At 38.3% G+C, this 18398-nt stretch overlaps 1 protein-coding gene across 1 annotated transcript in view; it reads right to left on the bottom strand.

Moving 5' to 3' along the window:
• LOC115006792 (E3 ubiquitin-protein ligase rnf213-alpha-like) overlaps positions 1 to 18398 on the bottom strand; it is a 37554-nt gene that overhangs the window by 3466 nt on the left and 15690 nt on the right. Inside the window, exons 13-47 of the mRNA XM_029429295.1 lie at positions 18139 to 18269; positions 17817 to 17912; positions 17576 to 17697; positions 17214 to 17327; positions 17073 to 17122; positions 16799 to 16949; positions 16577 to 16712; positions 16130 to 16315; positions 15710 to 15834; positions 15412 to 15572; positions 14691 to 14894; positions 14007 to 14194; positions 12690 to 12810; positions 12333 to 12433; positions 12051 to 12230; positions 11344 to 11489; positions 10969 to 11071; positions 9966 to 10080; positions 9394 to 9601; positions 9107 to 9297; positions 8718 to 8840; positions 7895 to 8005; positions 6749 to 6991; positions 6267 to 6354; positions 5966 to 6000; positions 5756 to 5859; positions 4890 to 5034; positions 4474 to 4648; positions 4002 to 4090; positions 3461 to 3712; positions 3035 to 3164; positions 2742 to 2819; positions 1541 to 1721; positions 629 to 833; positions 8 to 85 (exon numbers count right to left, since the gene is read on the bottom strand). Coding sequence (XP_029285155.1) covers positions 8 to 85; positions 629 to 833; positions 1541 to 1721; positions 2742 to 2819; positions 3035 to 3164; positions 3461 to 3712; positions 4002 to 4090; positions 4474 to 4648; positions 4890 to 5034; positions 5756 to 5859; positions 5966 to 6000; positions 6267 to 6354; positions 6749 to 6991; positions 7895 to 8005; positions 8718 to 8840; positions 9107 to 9297; positions 9394 to 9601; positions 9966 to 10080; positions 10969 to 11071; positions 11344 to 11489; positions 12051 to 12230; positions 12333 to 12433; positions 12690 to 12810; positions 14007 to 14194; positions 14691 to 14894; positions 15412 to 15572; positions 15710 to 15834; positions 16130 to 16315; positions 16577 to 16712; positions 16799 to 16949; positions 17073 to 17122; positions 17214 to 17327; positions 17576 to 17697; positions 17817 to 17912; positions 18139 to 18269 — 4866 coding nt within the window. The remainder of the gene's footprint in view (positions 1 to 7; positions 86 to 628; positions 834 to 1540; positions 1722 to 2741; positions 2820 to 3034; positions 3165 to 3460; positions 3713 to 4001; positions 4091 to 4473; positions 4649 to 4889; positions 5035 to 5755; positions 5860 to 5965; positions 6001 to 6266; positions 6355 to 6748; positions 6992 to 7894; positions 8006 to 8717; positions 8841 to 9106; positions 9298 to 9393; positions 9602 to 9965; positions 10081 to 10968; positions 11072 to 11343; positions 11490 to 12050; positions 12231 to 12332; positions 12434 to 12689; positions 12811 to 14006; positions 14195 to 14690; positions 14895 to 15411; positions 15573 to 15709; positions 15835 to 16129; positions 16316 to 16576; positions 16713 to 16798; positions 16950 to 17072; positions 17123 to 17213; positions 17328 to 17575; positions 17698 to 17816; positions 17913 to 18138; positions 18270 to 18398) is intronic.

The following is an 18398-nucleotide window of genomic DNA, read 5'->3' on the forward strand; positions in this document are numbered from 1 at the left end:
AATTTACCTGATGCACTTTCCCTTTAACAGCCTTGAAAATGGTTTCATAGTCTCTCTCTTGTGTGTTGACCAGAGTGGGGATTCCCTGGAATAAAGCATAAAAATAGTGAAGCAGGGAAACAATACTGTAAAATAAGTAAGGTAACACAGAGCAGACACAATAACAAAACAGCCAAATACAATGTTACGATCTGCTTGGTGAAAATGTCTGAGTGTGTTTTTTACCAACACAATGAATACCATCTAGGTTGCTTAGCAATAAGTACAAAGTCCAATTTTCAAAACAGTCTAACCTGCAGATTCAGATTTTCTTGTAGTGGACAATAATTGACAGCATTCAAAAACATGGAAAGTGGTTTGTTTACATGAAGATACGATGTGGACGTAGAGCGTCCAATGTTACTCAATGAGTCATGATAATCCAACACTCGCTTGCGTGCAACATCATGTGGCCACGTGTGTAAATTTGACCCGCAAAATATCTTTATATATATATATATATATATATATATATATATATATATATATATATATATATATATATATATATGGGCTGATCGGCCGATTTGACCAGTGCATCTCTAGGTGTTTTCGTTTGCTTTAACCAAACCAGGCTGTGTAGACTCACTGTGCGGTTGATGAGGGGTTTTCCCTGCAGGAAGCGGGTGAGGATCTGCTGCTGAATCCTGGGCAGGTCATATTGTGATATTGTCTCATGTCCACGTTCCAAGCAGTACTGGCAGTTGGATAAGACCAGAGGCAGCAGGTCCTTCTCCAGCTCATAGCGGATCACATGCTGCTCCGTTAGCTCCGCCACACTCACCTTGTAACTGCTGCAGATATCACAATGCAAATATTATTTATTCCAGGAAAGACATTTCTATATAAACAAATATAAAAAGCATACTTCTAGAACACACCAAACATGTTTTGTTTCAAGCCAACAAAAATGAATTGTCCATTATATTATCTTTGGCTGTTCAACATTTGACTCAACATTTGAATGTTTGGCCAGAAGATTTTGAGCTTTCTGGCCAACATATAAAGCGTACTAGCAGAGAGCATGATTGCTGCCCATATTCTAATAATACTTATTATATTTTCAGAGGCAAAAGTAGAACTGATCTTTCACTTACATGTTTGTTAGGGTTAGGGTTAAGGTGTGCATTTTTAGCCTGTTCACCGCATTTGTTTGAAGTCTTCATGTGTTGAGTGTGTAGTTTTTATCAACCTTACATTCCATACATTCAAGGATATACCTAGGATTTGTCTAACTATTAATTGTTGATAAACTTTGGAATATATTGTACATGAAACAAGGACTGTGTGTTATGTCCCCCATATAGATATTTAATGGTCAGTATGAACAGGAGGAATAATGTTCTTTGCTTGCTCTTTCAATGTTCATATGGGTATCCGACTATTGATTTTAGAAAGACTTGTGAACTAATCCTTTAACGTACAATGACAAAGCTGCATTATTAATAACACTAAAACTTCTGCTCTCCTTGTTTTTTGTATCTACATGCATGCTTCGTACCTGCTGTCCTCTCCGGTGTGGCTATCCACAGCGTTTACTAGCTCATTGTGTAGCGCCACAAGGTGACTGACCAGACCTGTGGCACACAGGCCAGGACCCTGCCGCCGGGGCAGGAGGTACTGCAGGTCGCTGTTCAGGTTCAAATCTTCGCTGCAAAATTCATCTGGGATCTTCAACTCACCTGTAGGTTAGAAAGGAGAAATACATGATTCATTATGTCCAATACAACAATAAGTAAGTATGTAATCAATTTCATTCACTTGGTTGATTCAATCACTGATGCAACAAAGAATCAGGTTTTGGTTTTTCGCCATGTTTGTGGTGTGTGGGCAGAATCACACCGAATGTTAACCAACTTTCTGTTTATTGGAGGATTTTCAATGATGGATGAGTATCAAGGCTCTAATACTGGAGTTACAGCAGATGTACTCAATTATAATGTAAATGTAAACAATATAACTGCTTAATAGACAAGTGATAGGAAAATACAGGAAATACTGATTGTAATACTGAGTGTAATACTGATTGTAATACTGATTGTAATACTGAGTGTAATACTGAGTGTAATACTGATTGTAATACTGAGTGTAATACTGAGTGTAATACTGATTGTAATACTGAGTGTAATACTGATTGAATACTGAGTGTAATACTGATTGTAATACTGATTGTAATACTGAGTGTAAAGCACAGCAGGGGACAGGAGGTGAACTGCTCTTTCTAAGAACAGTCTCTCAGTCTAATGAATTAGCACGTCTGGGACCTGAGTTGATCAGTACATCTGTGTTTGCTGTAAACCCCCATGTTGTAGAACAAAGGAAGACTGACCTGGAAGCTCTTCATGGCTTCCTGCCTTTTGAATGGATATAAATACGAGGGCTGAGACAGTTGCTTCTGGAAGCAGCACATCAGACTTTACAAACCTGTATATGTGTGAGTTTTGATCATCCATTGTATGAAATAAAAACTCGGCTTCTTCTTGCAAGAATATAGATTAAACCCTTTTATTTGATTTGGATCCTGACTTGGTGGTGTTATTAGAAATATTTTTCTAACAACAAGTGAAACAATCTCCAGCATTGAGTTGATCCAGACACGACAAAAAAAGAGAGGACAAGAAAAGATGTAAATGCACTCATTGTGAATGCCTCCATCAGTAAACCTTTAAGGAACTACACAGGAGGACGAGTGCTTTACTTACTGCTGGTTACAGACACTCTGAGCAGATTCCATGTTTTCAGGAAGATGTCGATGTGTTTCTCATACCACGCCCTCATTTCTGAAACAATATTTGTTGAAAATATTCATAGTTTGTAAGGCAAAAATAAGAAAATCAAAATTTGAGTGTGTAAATTGTCAGACATCTGTGGTTTTCTTTCCCATATCCCATGCCTCCCCATTGACTAAGAGTCAGTGCATTAGATTTGAGTTAAATGTTAACATTTTGAGAAGAAACAAAGTCTTAGTCATAGCTCAGGGATATCGCAGCTCTACCTGTTTGCTTCTCAATGAACTCTCCGATGGAGCCCACTATCTGGTCAGTTGCATTCTGGAACTTTCTCACTAAGCGTTTCTGCAGGATTAGGATGTCTGGGAGGAGCTTAATCTGCCGAAATTCTCTCTCCTGAAAAAGAGAAACACAAATTAAACAGCTGATACTCATGCCTTATGATGCATAAATAAAGTCATCATAATAAATTATCACAATACATGTTTGGCCCATTTATAATTTTGCTGATCAAAACTGTCAAGATGAAAAAGTAAAGTGGAAACTTGAATTGCTGCTAGCTCAAAGGTCAGTAGGGGAAAAATATAACTACAAATCATTCTTTGAAAATGAATATCTACGACAAATTTCATAACGTAGCCAGTAGTTAGATGGAGAGGTGAATTCAAAGCCATTTTGTCACAGACATTCACCTTCTGCAGGAACCTCCAGAGAAGAGGCAGCTCCTCCTTTTGGTCATACTGCTCCACAATGTGTGTGAGGCTGAGCAAAGAGAGCCTCTCCCTGCAGCTCCACACCGCTGAGCTGTGGACCTGAGAGCCCTGCGGCAGCGACGTCAGGAAGGTACAATCATCACCGAAGGTCGTCCTCATGATGAAGTTGGAGGATACACGGGAGTCGTTTCTAATGCTGCTCTTTGCTTCTTGCAGGAGCTGATCAAGATCCTTGACATAAAATATTGGTATTAGTTGAAGAAGAGTTTACTGAAGTTGTGGAAACAATTGCATTGTGCAAAAGAAAACCATGAAAATATCAGCAGCATATCACACATATGCAATACGTATGAGAATATTAAACATTAAACATAATAGTTAGATGACTATAATAAAAGTATTCTCATATTGACATTGATGACCGCAATACATTATATGTATGAATCAAACTGCCCATTTCAAATATAAAAGCTCATCAACACTCAGGAAAAGAACAATGTAAAAAGATAAAAGGTGTTACCCTTAACTGAGGCGTCATAATATCTGCAGCCACGGTAGTCTCCCAGGTGTTTCTGGATGCTTTGGTTGTTAGGTACGGATCAATACCAGCTGTTCAAAGTCAAACAGAAGGTATTTTATAAAATAAAGCATGCACTATCAGGTTCTCTACAGCTTAAAAATACAATCAGAAACATTAAAAAATGTTACGATCCTTTCGTACAAATACAGTGTTCTATGTATGTCCCACAGAAATTCAGAGCTCAACAATCTTGTAATTTGTAGGTTGTGAGTCCATCTTTTTGTTTTTTTGTATTTTTCAATGTGTTTTTGCATCCTTGACAACGAATCACGTGTGACGAACGCTTCCGTCAGAAAATGTAACCAAATAAGTCAAATGTGGCAGCAAAAAAGCCCTGAAACTTAAGACACGTAGTTGTGGTAATATGCAGCTGTCAGTGTCACTGTCAGTGACTGACTGCCGGCGGGCTTACAGGGATTGGCCTGGACTAGCTCTTGCAAGGATTTGAGCACCAAGTGGGCAGTTGTAACAGTATCGTCAGTTCCTCTTCCCAGTGCCTGTGACAGCTGATCCAGATCCTTTAATATGTGTAGACTGAGAAACAAACAAACATCCTCCACAGGTGGCTGGATGATGCTTTGGACAAACTAAAGGAGCAGAGAGTGGAGAACAACGTCACAGTCAGATTCAAAACATCATGCACCATTATTAGTTCTTTATATCTATTTTGCAGAGGGTTCATTATCTGGATCTAATCATTTAATATCACAGCTACTGTACACACAATGTCAGCTCACAGCTCAAAAAGTGCTACTACACAGTAAATGCTGATGTACATTTTCAAAGGGTTTGCTATCTTATTTTGTGAGGAACTCTTCATCTGCTCACCTGGGACTTCTCTGAGGAGCCCAGCATCATGGCCAAATGTGTAACCAGCCTGACCAGAGTGAAGGGACTCAGAGACATGTTTTTGGTGTCTGGGTTGTTTCTCAGCTGAGGGTCTCCTAGGATGTGGCCAGGCCTTGTGCGATCTCTAAAACAACAGATCACAGCATCAGTCAGTTAGTAGTCCGGGGGAATAGTTTACATGTAACTGTAAATAACATTTGGTTTTACAAATACCTTCACAATGGGTTGAACAAAAGATGCTATCAGATCCAAGCGCTTATTAAACGTAACTTATTGGTCAGGTGGAATTCATTTGAACATATTGAGCATGAAAATGAGAGAGAAGTATAAAAAGTAGAAATATAGTAGAACATAGTCACACATTATCATCCTAGTGTTGCTCCTCTCAAATTAATGATACTAATTTGATTTTGTTCAATGGAAAACTGTTTTCTTAATATCTCAGTTGGGAGTATTTTTGGAGTCTTGAATAATCACATGACTTTGGAAATGTCAATGCAACTTTGGTAGTTCCCATAAATCACCATAATATGTGCAGCTGGCAATACATAGATATGTTTCTACACACCATCTTAAACACCATAAATATAAAAATACTTAACTTAATTTTCTGTGGGGGGTTTATTTATCTTATGTTCACCAAAACACTCCATTTGAATTTAAAAACATTTTAGGATGTACATGTTCCTTGCCAATTCTTTAACGATTATACAACAAAAATGAAACCGTGTCTTTGTGGCCTTGTTTTTTTTCCGTCCACAAATATATTTTATATTTATTACTTTTGAATGATCCCTCCCTATGTTAGGTCCCACCCAAAAATCCTGTTTATAAGTCACACTCACTCCTGCAGGTGGATTGGACTGAATCCTTGCAAGGACAAATGATTGTCCCCTCCAACCTCCTGGCCACACTCCAGACATCGGCCTCTCTCCATGGGCAGGCCGCACTGCAGTGAACATAGAAGATCAGATCTTCTACTGTATGTATTTATAACTTCATGTCTGTAAACACTGGGAAAATAAGTTTACTGGAACTGCATACAAATAGCTTACCTCATCAACAAAGCATGGATGATTATTTGGACACACTGAAAAACAATTAACAAATTAAAATAGGCTTAAATCACCTGGATTATTGAGACATAAAATAAACGAAGCTAAGAATGAGTAGATGGGTTTATTTAACTCCTTTAGCATTAGATATGGTGATGCAAACCCAGAGCAATACAGATTAACCGAAGACTTTTAGACATCTGTTAAAGAAAATTGATTATTTCTGAAATGATCCAATAAATGATGCTGTAAAAGAGTACAATTTAAAGATTTGGATTATATATGAATGAATCCCACTTACCATACCAAGTGAGCTTCCCATAGTCTTGTTGCACGGCTGCCTGGGCAACAGCTAACATGTCATCAGGCATTGTAGGTATAAATGCTGACTGTTAGGTTGAATAAAAGGAAAATGTATTCGTTAGCAAGAAAGTAACATGAAAATAATCAACAGTGATTATTGAAGCTAAAAGTAAATCTAACAACAAGCAGTAAAGGATTTACTGAACTTTTAAGATTTATTCTGCCTTAAACACAAAATATCTATAATGTATCCATGTGGGTTGTTATTGGTCAATATGAAAAAGATTCAAATATTTCACATTTACGTTTTGGTCTTGAGTTCTGTTCTAACAATCACAATCAACTGAAGTTTGAAAAGACTCCCAACACTAAACTATGTAAGGCACCTTAAAGTTGTAAAATTGATAGCTTTCTGTCATTTGACAACTTAAACCAGGAGAGTTGCAATGAACTAGAGAGGCAGATATGACACATGTTTACCTGCATATTTTCAGGAGACAGACCAAGTTGCTTGAGTGGCATCACCAGTAGGTGAGTTCCAGTGAGCAGCACAGCTGCCAGATGGATGTTCAGCTCGATGATATTGTTGTCCAGAACCGTATGATCAGGGTTCATGGCCAGGGCTCCTAACCTGTTGTGAACCAAGGCTGAGGCAAAATCCCTTACTTCTCTTTGATGTAGATACCTTGAGCCCTGGATGAGATCTCCAAATGCTTGGCAACGCTATGGGGGAAGAAATAAGACAATATACAAGTGACAATAAGCAAGATTGTTATAGCACCGTTAAAAAACATAATGATAACAAAATATCAGCTGAAGGTTGCTGGTCAATAGCTCTATTCTGCAAAGTTTCAAGAAAATAAATGGTCAAAACAATGTTCCTTTTTTGAATCATAGAGAAGCATTTATTTCCTTGTTTTACTTCCAGATTGGTTCATTATTTATATATTTTTTAATTGAGAAGTCCACTGATTTTACTCATTAAGATCAGCGTTTTTGTCTTGAGGAGTATTTTTCAGTTTGTGATAACTGTTGTATGTCTGCTGTGGCTCAGGAGTTTGAATGTCTGAGAAAATAATGCTGGTGACGTGATCAGGGATTATCAGGGGTATAAATCTTTTCTGATCTTAGACTGTGTTACAGAAAACCCATTTCTCTAACTGCATCCCATTTTGGAATGACAAATGCCCCCGATGTACAGGCATTTGACATCCCCTTTGACCCATCCACATCGAAAAGTGGAAGACCTTACTGCAGACACAAGGCAGAATCATTCACTGGCTTCTCACACATTGAACAAAACTAATTGTGCTCTGCCAAGCTGGAAGCGTTGCTGCCTGGAGGTGAACAAATGTTGTTGTTTTCTTTGGACCCAATCTACAAGTTTCCTGTGGAAAGCTCGAGGGCTTGAACAGGCAGCAATAATGTTCAACATGCTTTAAGTAGCAAATGAGAAATGTTCAATTTGTGAGTAAAGAATGTAAACCAATAAACAATCAAAATCATTGCCATGTTTTTCTGAATGAGCTCAGCCCCTGTTCAGCTCTGCGTCTTATTGTCTCCTCAAGAGTCTTGATGTTTAATATATTATTCAGTTATTACAAAAGGTCTTAACACTCTTCATACCTCAGGGGTCGGGTGAAGACCTGTATTTGTAGCTCTGTACAGAGTTGTAACCTCTCGGAAAAGAGCCAGGAGGATGAACATTGTTCGATTCCTTGGTGGCACGGTGCATTTCTAAAACAATGGAAGACAAACAATAATTAATAAATCAGCAGCTACAATTCAGACTGAATGAGCATTTGGTCCCAGTATCAAGTTTTAGTTATTTAACTATATATGTAGAGGCCCAATATTGAAAGGAAGGTTAAACTCAATATAATGAACAAGACTGTGTTGTTGGTATATGTGTCCCACTCCCATGTGGCCAACAATGGCATTGAATTGTTATTAATTTCGCACCCGTTGATGGCGTCATGGACAAGTCAGCTGTGCACAGTGCACAAAGTTTCAGAGCGCAAAGAGCAGAAATAATTTATTAATGGGTTAAATAAGTTCATTAAACAAAGTTAGTGAAAGTGAAAGACACACACACACACACACACACACACACACACACACACACACACACACACACACACACACACACACACACACACACACACACACACACACACACACACACACACACACACACACACACACACACACACTTTCCACTCCTTCATCAACTGGACTACTGCTGGGCACCAAACCGTGAGTAGCTTGCTGAACTTCAGTAGCACACACATTTAAATGTATATCTCCTCCATTCGAGACAGCTGTTGATTTCCATTCTTTACCGCACAGCGTTTACATTTGATTTGTCACTCAATCACTCAACTTATTTAAGGTCATTCGATGAATTTTAAGTGAAAACTGATTTAAAAAGTCTGACTGATTTAAATACCTCGCAGACGTCTTCTATCTGCTCGACTTCACCGTCAACTACTGCCTTGGCCACTGCATCCCTCACCGCCTTGTATTCCTCTCCATACACAAGATACTGATCCATCTGGCCTCCGTCTTCATTCTGGTCACACCATGAAAGACAAGTTAGAGGAGAATTTTTTTTATATATCCAAATGAATACTAAGTGGATGTTTAGATGTGCTGGTTGCTCCCTGGTTCAGGAAATCTAATAACTGGGTTAAATTGGACTTTTAGTAAATAAAGTAATGATATGAAATGAAATGAAAGTGAGCTGCTGATGATTGGCCCTATTGGCTGCATCATGCAATAATTGTGACATGTTTAAATATTTTTTATTTATAGATTTGCTAATGAATGGTGGAGTACCTGCTGATGGATCTCGGTAGGGAAAAGCCAGCTGAAAGTTGGCTGTTTCACCAGCATCTGTACGGACTCAACACCGTGCCATTCACTGAGCTTGCGGATTAGGTAAACGCGGTACCAATCATTCCCACTGTCTTCACAGAACTTAATCACCATCTTCATGAAATCTTCCGCTCCATGTGGAACATTGTTATCTGCAACAGCAACATAGTCCAAAATACTCAATTTTTAATGTATTTATTTATTGCAAAGCAATGCAAACTGTCAGCAGTAGTGTATTTATCTCTTACCAGACAGATTGTCACAGATGAGCTGGGTAGCCATGGTGAGGGACAGACGCAATCGTGCGATGTGCTGCAGATCTTGAATAGACATTGTTGCTGGAACAGAGGTGACTTCAGCCAAAAAGAAATGCAGGAATTGTGTTTCGTCATTGTAAAATGGCATCAGTTCCTCAGCCCTGTTGCCCTCCTGAGGCATTTTCTCCCACATGGAGTCCTGCAAAGAAAATAAGTTAAATGAGCGTCAGTTTACTGTCAAATAGTCAAACAAACGCCCTGTAAAAAATTCAAAGAATAGTAATAGCAATAAATGGGATGTGTAATGTGCTTGAAAAATAATTTGGTTTTGTGAGCTCCCACTTAATATAGAATCTCACAGCAACACCATTTTTGTGATATTTCATAAAAAGTCAACTGTTTTAGAAGATTCCCCTTTTCTTTGTTAAGCCTTGTTTTGTAATATTTTTGAAATATTCAGTGAAATCTTTGTTCCATCTTTTATTGGTCCATTTCTTTATTATTAAACATAAAAAAACAGTCCTGTCATATATATATATATATCATTTTAATTTATTTTTTACCTCCAAGCAGTTGATGTACAAGGCATAAAGCTCTGCTTTATCCCCCTCATCCACAAATCTGCTTTCTTCAACGGATGACAAATGCTGCTGCAAATATTCCTGGACTTCATCAAAGCTGAAACATAGTAAGTTCATAATATAGTTTGACAATGCAGAAGAGCTTCCAAAGGTGAAGCGGAGGAGCTTCATCATATTGTTATTCAAGTGGTCTCAGACAAAACTAGACTTCTGCACCTCCTCTTAGCTCTGCTCAGGCTTTAGAAAATCTAACCTGAGACTTTGGCCAATCACAGGTCATTTCAGAGAGAGAGCGTTCCTATTGGCTGTTCTACAAATGCAGATGAGCATGCACGTCCCTACAGATGGTGAAAGCCTGAGTCAACGGCAGAATATCCAGCAGGAAAAGTTGCTATTCCAGCATTGGCAACAACTGCCTACACAGCAAAGCAGCCCCCAAAAGGAAGAGGGGAAAAATAAAGTCTGACAATATCGGCGAAGCGTTTCAGAGATGAAGAGAAAATGTAAAGTAAACTATTAGCAACATTTTCTATTCATCTCCAAAACGTTTCGCCGATATAGAATGAGTCTCAAATCACAGTATGTCATCTCAAAGGGCTTAACAAGTCCACAAGTTTGCAAAGAAAACAGGTAGGTAATGCTCATTGAATGGATGTAGGGGCTTAGGACAGAGGAGAGGAAGATACCCTATCTTAAAATTCTGGCATTTAGTTTTTTTGCCTTTTCCAGAAAACTGCCTACCCTGGGGGTTACACTTGAATTACAATTATGTTGAAAGGTTATTATGCCACAATAATACTTCCTACCACAGCTTTAAATCTGTTTAGACTATTTCTCACAACCAAATCCTTCAAAGTGATTAAAGCAGAAATTCTGTCGAAGTCCTCTGAAGTGTTGCTGACGGAGCTGACATTATTATTTGCCAGACAGCTCATCATTCAAATTCAGATATTGAATATTAACATGACACATTTGGTTTGCCTACCTGAACTTCAGCAGTAGCTTGAGGATCACAGATCGCACGACTGGGTTTTTATCGGGGGACTCGTCGAAAGGCGATAGATCTTTAGTGTGAATCTGTTTTTGTTCTGGTTTGAAAGATGATTTTGAGTAAATGTTAAAGGCAACATATGAAAAAAGAGGCGATAAAATAAATTAAAAAGATAATTGTTGTCAAAAAACTACTTGCATATACCAAAAAGTGTATTAAAACACCCCAATAATAGGAATTTATGTACACAATCATCAATGCTGTTACATACAGTGTCAGACAAATCCAAGTTCATTAGATCAGAAGGCGAAGAAAACAATCATATAAGATACATGATATTTAGTTAGATTTTTCTACATTAAATGTTACCTGTCTCAACCATCAGGTAGGACAACAGGTGTATGATGACACGTGTTTCTGGTGGCGTGTTGTCCTTGAAGCACACAGTGGAGAGCAGATCAATGAAGAAGCCATTGCAACGCCGCCTGAATTCTGCATTTTTTTCGATAGAAACCCTACAGAGTCAAAAATCAAATGCATCATAAGAATTAAAAATCGAAAGTGATGACGTTTTATCAGTATTTATTAGAAAATCTCCAAATGTGGCTAAAATTAACCAACTGATCCCCCAAATATTACTCCGTCAGGTGACTTTCTTGCTTCAGTTTTCATGCCACTGTATGTCTTATGAGTGCTACTGTGTTTCACAGTAAAATCAACTGAATTCACGCCCACTAAATGGTAAACAAGTTTACTACATACTACGACTGCACACACATATACATGTTAGGTGTATGTATGCACAATAGAAAAGTGATATCTCTCCCACTGCTCAATGTCTGAATGCGCACATATGTACATATATATGGCAAACGGCTCATTAAACAGAGCTTGTACAGTGCAAAAAAGACTCCTGTGCACTTAATAGTAACAGGGAATCAAGTTCATAATCGCTTACATTACATTAACAGTCGAACCCTACGAGCTCTGCAATGGCTATTCTGTAACTGAGCCTGGAACCCGAGAAGACTTATTTTCAGGTGTTAAATGGTCCATCAATTCTTTTTAAATCGTACCTGATATCTTCAGAAACATGTGGCTGAAAGTCCTTTGGTAACTCCTGCCTGCATTTGGGACAGGAAATCTGTCCTGCATCAAGGCTTGCCCTGATGCATGTTGAGCAGTAGATGTGATGGCATGGCAGCTCCACGGGGTCCTGAGGCTCTCTCATGCACACCTCACACTCAGGTCCAAATCTTTATGAAAATGAAACCAACATCAATAAGATTCACTGAAGTGTAGCGAAAAAACATTATTTAGTATTTTATTAAAAATGTCTTAAATTAACGAGCCTTTACCTGAAAATCTGATCACTTGCCCCCTGCTTACATGACTTCAGGACTTTAATCACAGCTTGAAAAGCCTTCATTGATTTTACATCGGAGTTTCCCTCCAGAACCTAAGATAGGTGAAAAACATTGGACACAAATAAAACAATAGCCATATTGGTGTTTTTTCACTTTTTTTCAGTTTGCTGAACGTCATGTAAAATATCACACAGTAATGTGTAACATGTACCAACAGCATGAAGACCAATATGAGACACCAAAACCTCCATCCTTAATGTAGAAAAATAAAACCTCCACCACATTGAATGTAGGCTACACTGCTTACGTCTTACGATTGAATATATTGGTCAATAAAAATGTACTCACCTTGTTTAAGGTTTGGATGTGGTTCAGGACCAGCGTTCTAAGCTGAATCGCGTCATTATGGAAACCCAGCAGCATGTGTTCCACAAACAATGAGAGGACGTAGATGCGCTTCCAGCCATTACTATAAAATATTACAGACCATAATCCTAGTTAGTTTGTTGTAGAAATAGATTCCCCATACTCCAGTATTTTACATTGGTGTGGAGATGGTAAGCACGAGATGATGCTTTAGTTCAGGGGTGGGTAACCTCCAGCCTCCAGGCCATATACGGCCCGCGAGACAATTTGATCCAGCCCTCAAGGTAATTCATAAACGCAGGCAAAAAAATCCACTAGAAAAAAAAAAAAGACGACAATAGAATCAATCGGGCGACTGACTGTTTTTCCTAGCCAAAGTCAGGGTCCTTGAATACAACACGAGCGGAACGTGTCATCACGTGGTCACGTCATGTAAAGAAACTTCAATATTAAACGAGACGGTCATCAGTGAACGCAGCGTGGCGAGTGTAAAACAGAGAAAGCTGGATGCAGAATGTCGCACTTTCCAGGAGAAATGGACGAACGATTATTTCTTTGTGGAAGTAAAAGGCCAGTGCGTCTAGTTTGTGTGGACGTACTTGCGGTGATGAAAAATTATCTCGAGGGTCATTACAGCACGAAACATGCCGAACTGCACGAGCTGAAAGGACGAGTGCGTTTGGATAAAGTTAACGCTCTTCGGCAGAGTTTGGCCCAACAAGCAGCTCTCTGCAGAGCGTAACATAACAACATGGAGAGATAGAGAGGTAGACCACCACACCAAGAACAGACTGTTCCACCACTGTTGTGCAATTATCACTGCCATGTGCAATATTCACTTTATTTTCTATCAACCACTTGGTACTTATATTATTTTTCATTCTATTTAATTATGTTTACTTCATATGTTCTTTTGCTGTGACAAGATACATTTCCCCGTTGTGGGACAAATAAAGGATTGCTGATTTCTGATAAAACAGAAAGATACATGGATAAAAAAGTACATTTTTTGCACAGCATAAAAGAAAGGTGAAATGAATGGGCTGTGTTGCAGAGGTTATGAGTTCAATAATTAATATGGCCCTCGAAGGATGTTGTAAAAAAAAAGGCCCTTGATAGGAAAAAGGTTTCCCACCCCTGCTTTAGTTCATTAAATACATGGCCTTTGCAATGTGAAACAGCGTCACTGCTCGCTTTGCCTCAAGCTTAGTGGACGGGAACCAAGAGCATCCAAACAAAATCCATGTAGAAACATGTCATTTCGTATTTTATTCCCATTCAACTGCATCAGTGTCTTACCTCACATCATGGAGTAATTCCTTGCTTCGCTCTCCATATTGTTTGGTCTTATTTTGAGAGCAAATCAACTCCAAAGAGGCTTGTAGCCGCTTCACCTGCTTCAGCCAGTGCTGGCAAAGAGCATCAGTATCTAAATTAGCAGGTTCCAGGCATTCAACACATGCCTTGGCTGCAAGTACATCCAAAACCTACATGGAAGCGAAACAGTTTGGAATTGAGTCAGTATGTTTGCAGTATTTAAAAAATAGTGTGAAAAATATGAAAATAAAAGCATTTTAAGAATGACAGAATTAAAGAGAGGTCAGTATTGGGAGTTCATGTACAAGTAGCATTTACTCGTTTTGGATTCTGAGGCATCTTACAACTCTAGTGAATTTAGGAAGCTGATCTAGTGTTACATATATTTTCATGTTCTGTACCATGCAGAACACCATATCAGACAGTAATTGAATTTTTTTCTCTCAACATCTCTGTAACATAACATTTGGCATGATTGACTTTGTTCACGGGTCCAATCTGTCAGTTGTAGTATAATACATGAATGTGCCTTGAAATTATGAAAAATGTAAATAAAATATAAGCCTTACATGCATTAAGTTTGTAGGATGGGCATAACTTTGTTACATTTTTTAAGTCTGAGAGGTCTCCTCAGAAAATGTTGCTAAAATGTATAAATGTGTTTACCATCTCTGGACAATGTCTATTGGCCTTGTTTCTTCGCAGAGGAGAAACAACATAAGGCTGAAGAGATATCATCCGTGAGAGGTTCTGAAGACGACTTTGGTAGAAATGGTAGGCGATGTGAATGTGAGGAAGAGAAAGCTCATCTTGATCTCTTTTTCGTCTCTGTACTTCGTCCACGCAGCTGGCCAGGGCCTCACACAAGAGCTGAGGAGTAAATGCAAGTAGATTACCAATATATATTTCTATTAACTACAGCAATATTAGGAACCACATTAAGGTAAGTATGACCATACAAAGTATGGCTATCAACCTGTTCCAACTATTCCTAATATTTCACCCCTTCTTACATATAAAAGGCCAGCTTTTCAGCATCCAGCATTCACACAGCGATTTCTTCAGAAATGGCCTTCTCTAGTTTAGTGTGTATTTCAATATGTATCTACTGTATAGGTAGAAAAGGATCAGAAAAAAACTCAACACCCTGAAGAATGTAATGCAATATTTAAGTCTTTGCAGAGCTTATAATGTTTTTGATGACTCATTGTCAAAATGTTTTTTATTCAAATCTATGCTACATTATGAAGCAGTGGAATATTAAATAGTTTTGTAGTATTTGACCACACTGGACCAGATTGTTGAAACACTACAAAAAATCAAATACAATACACACAGTAAAACGTGTTGAGGAAGTGGCAGTAGTGAGCACTTTATTTTCCCTCACCTGCAATTCTTCATCAGATGCCCCTTTCATGGTCATGGAAACAAAATCCTTCAGGTACCTTTCGAAAAGTTCTTTCTTCATTTTTTTATCCACATTTTTTGCCATGTAACTGCCAAGTGGAGTGTTCAAGAACAACTCCTGGAAATGACTAGGTGAATGAGCTGCAAAGAAAAGTTGAGAATGCCTCTAATAAGTTAGGGTTCAATCTTTCAGTTACAAAGCTAATACTTTAAATGTACAGCACAATTCAAGGACAGATAAGCATTTATATATGTTACTTATACAGTATGATATTTACTTTCATGTCTGGATGTTTGCATCATGAGCCCATCCAGGAAGTCTTTGATCCACCAGCTGAAGGGCATGAGGCAGTGCATGGTGTTGCCACCTGTGCTATGGCTTTGTACCATTAAGACACTGGAGCTGTAGGCAGGAGGCACATATTATGAATGTGGTATTGCAAGACAGGAATCACATTATTTATGTTCTAGCCCGAATACTGTAGCTTCTAGCTGGTGTTGCAATTTACTTGAATTTCTTGAGTCAGAAACCAAACTATTCATATTATCTATCTAATCTATAGTAAATAAATAAATAAAAAGACAAAAACAACATCAGCGGTATGTTGTCAAGATTATCTTGAGCGTTCACACAAAAGATGTCAATTCATCTCAAATGGAAGCATTTTTGTATCATCATACAACCAAGAGATACTCACTTGCTTTCCAACTTCACATAGGGTACATGGAGCATCTGTTTGCTTCCAAATATCTCAAGCCACAGGTTCCTGATGTCATCGCACTCATTCAGCAAAAGGTCCAAATTGCAATCTCGGTCAATGACTGAGACCAAGTTGGCTAGAAGTGGAGTGACAACTGCTTGTATTTTCCTCCACAGTGTGTGTCTGTGAGAAATATCAACATGACTTTCTTAAAATCAACCTCACATTTGCATGTATATTAAAAATGATAGAAGAGTAATAAACGGGCAGCGATAAACAGCTGAATAGCTTGTTTAGCTGAAGTTTGCAGTAGAGCATATTACACCACAATAGATTTAAAAAGGTGATGAATAAATCACAGAGAAAGATTGTATGCAACTATAGCGAAGAAAAAAGGTCACATAGACTGCTAGGTATAGTTAGATGTGCAAAGAAAAGACCTACAGGAACGTCCCCCCCTCTTGAAGAGCATTGACATTAGATGCCTCTGTTAGAAGCCAGCTTTTTGGATTGGGGATGTTGGCCTCATAGTCCTCTAACAGCGAGTGGAGACGCTTCCTCACAATGTTTGCAAACACACCTTTAAAAACAAACATTTTCAGTAAGATGCATGTTGACTGCATGCAGAGTAGATTATAAGAATGGCCTGATTACATATTTTCTAACCTTGTGTCTGAGTTTCATCCAGAAGTGTGAGCAGGTTCTCAACTCTCTTTGTGCTGAGTTCTCCACTGTCTGCTGCATCTCTGAGCATGCTCACTGCACTCTGCACACAACTCCTTGTCAGATCTGTTATGTCAAACAAATCTCCCAAAACCTGCAAAAAAAGTGTATCCTGTTACACAGTTCAGAGGCCATGAGTATCTGACTCATGTCATGTCTGGTAATCAGGATCGTATTGTCCTTCCAGGTATGAACATGGGTGGTGAATTACACTTACAGTGGAGTCATCATTTTGTGGCACACCGGTGTGGTCTTCTGTCTCCATGGCTTGAAAAGAAAAATAATACATAGTTAAAATGTATTCATTGACTTAAAATATATAACATTCTTTAGAAAAAATGTTTTTGGGATGAATTACCCTCAGGTAGATCTTCAAAAAGTTCACTTATGCGTAGACCTTTCAAGGAATGAACATCAGACACAAACTTATTTGATCTTCTGAGATCATCAATGTGAACAGACTTCCAAGGACCTGAGAAACAAACCAAGAAAACATATTTCTTAAAGAGTCAGATTAATAAAGACACAATATGTAGGTTTTAACTGTTGAATAAATAGCCTGCCTTCTTTTTGATAAATGCTTTTTGTGAATGAAAGTTGCTATATAAATGAATCGTATCATCATTACTATTGTTGTAGCAGACTGTGACAGACTGACATGAAATTTATCAATTTGACAATTTTGCTTCTTTTGTGTGCATGTGTAACAGCAGGACTAACCTCCTTGAAACCCAACATAGGAGGTCCCACCCTCGATTCGAGGAAGTTTAGTGACAAAGTACACAAATGTCTTTGTGTTGTCAGTAGTGGTCCACTTCTTTATTTCGTTGGTGCATGAATACCTGAGAAATCCAAACATTCGGCATAAGTAAAAGAAAAACAAATTAACAAATGTGAGCTTTTGAAATAATGTTCGAGAAAGATATAAAAGAAAGTAATATGTGATGATCTTCAGACTAACTTGGCTGAGGAAAGAATATTCCTCCTGTAGGAGTCTTCATCATAGTCTGTTTGGATAATGAGCACTTTGTCTGCAGGTGCTGAGCCAAGAAATTCCCTAGTACCAGGACATAGGCATGATTGACATTTAAATACACAGTGATCACTTGACAGTCAAAAGCAGGCCCATATATCTACTAAGAAAAATGCACAATATCATCAGTTTTATAATTGTCCTAACACAATCTTAAGAAAATAAGCACATGGGTGTGGGAAAAGGCCATTGTTTGGTTAGACTGAATTAAGCACTTAAACAGATGTGGCATGCACATACACATACACACCTGATTTTCTTGAGGAAAGAGTACTCTGTGTCAAACTGTTGCAGTGATAGCAGCTTGATATCATCAAGCTGTATCACATGCTGCAGTTGTTTAGTGTCTGCTGCAGTCAATAGCCTGGAAAATGTTGTGACCTTAAAAACAAAGAAGAACTAAGAATTACAAAACACATTATGCAATACATTTCTCATTTGTTATTGCTAACAAGAAGCCACCCACATACATACTGTTACATTGTTATGTGTCATCAGTCTGTGATTTAT

Source organism: Cottoperca gobio, chromosome 4, assembly GCF_900634415.1.
Source record: "Cottoperca gobio chromosome 4, fCotGob3.1, whole genome shotgun sequence".
Lineage (NCBI taxonomy): Eukaryota > Metazoa > Chordata > Actinopteri > Perciformes > Bovichtidae > Cottoperca > Cottoperca gobio.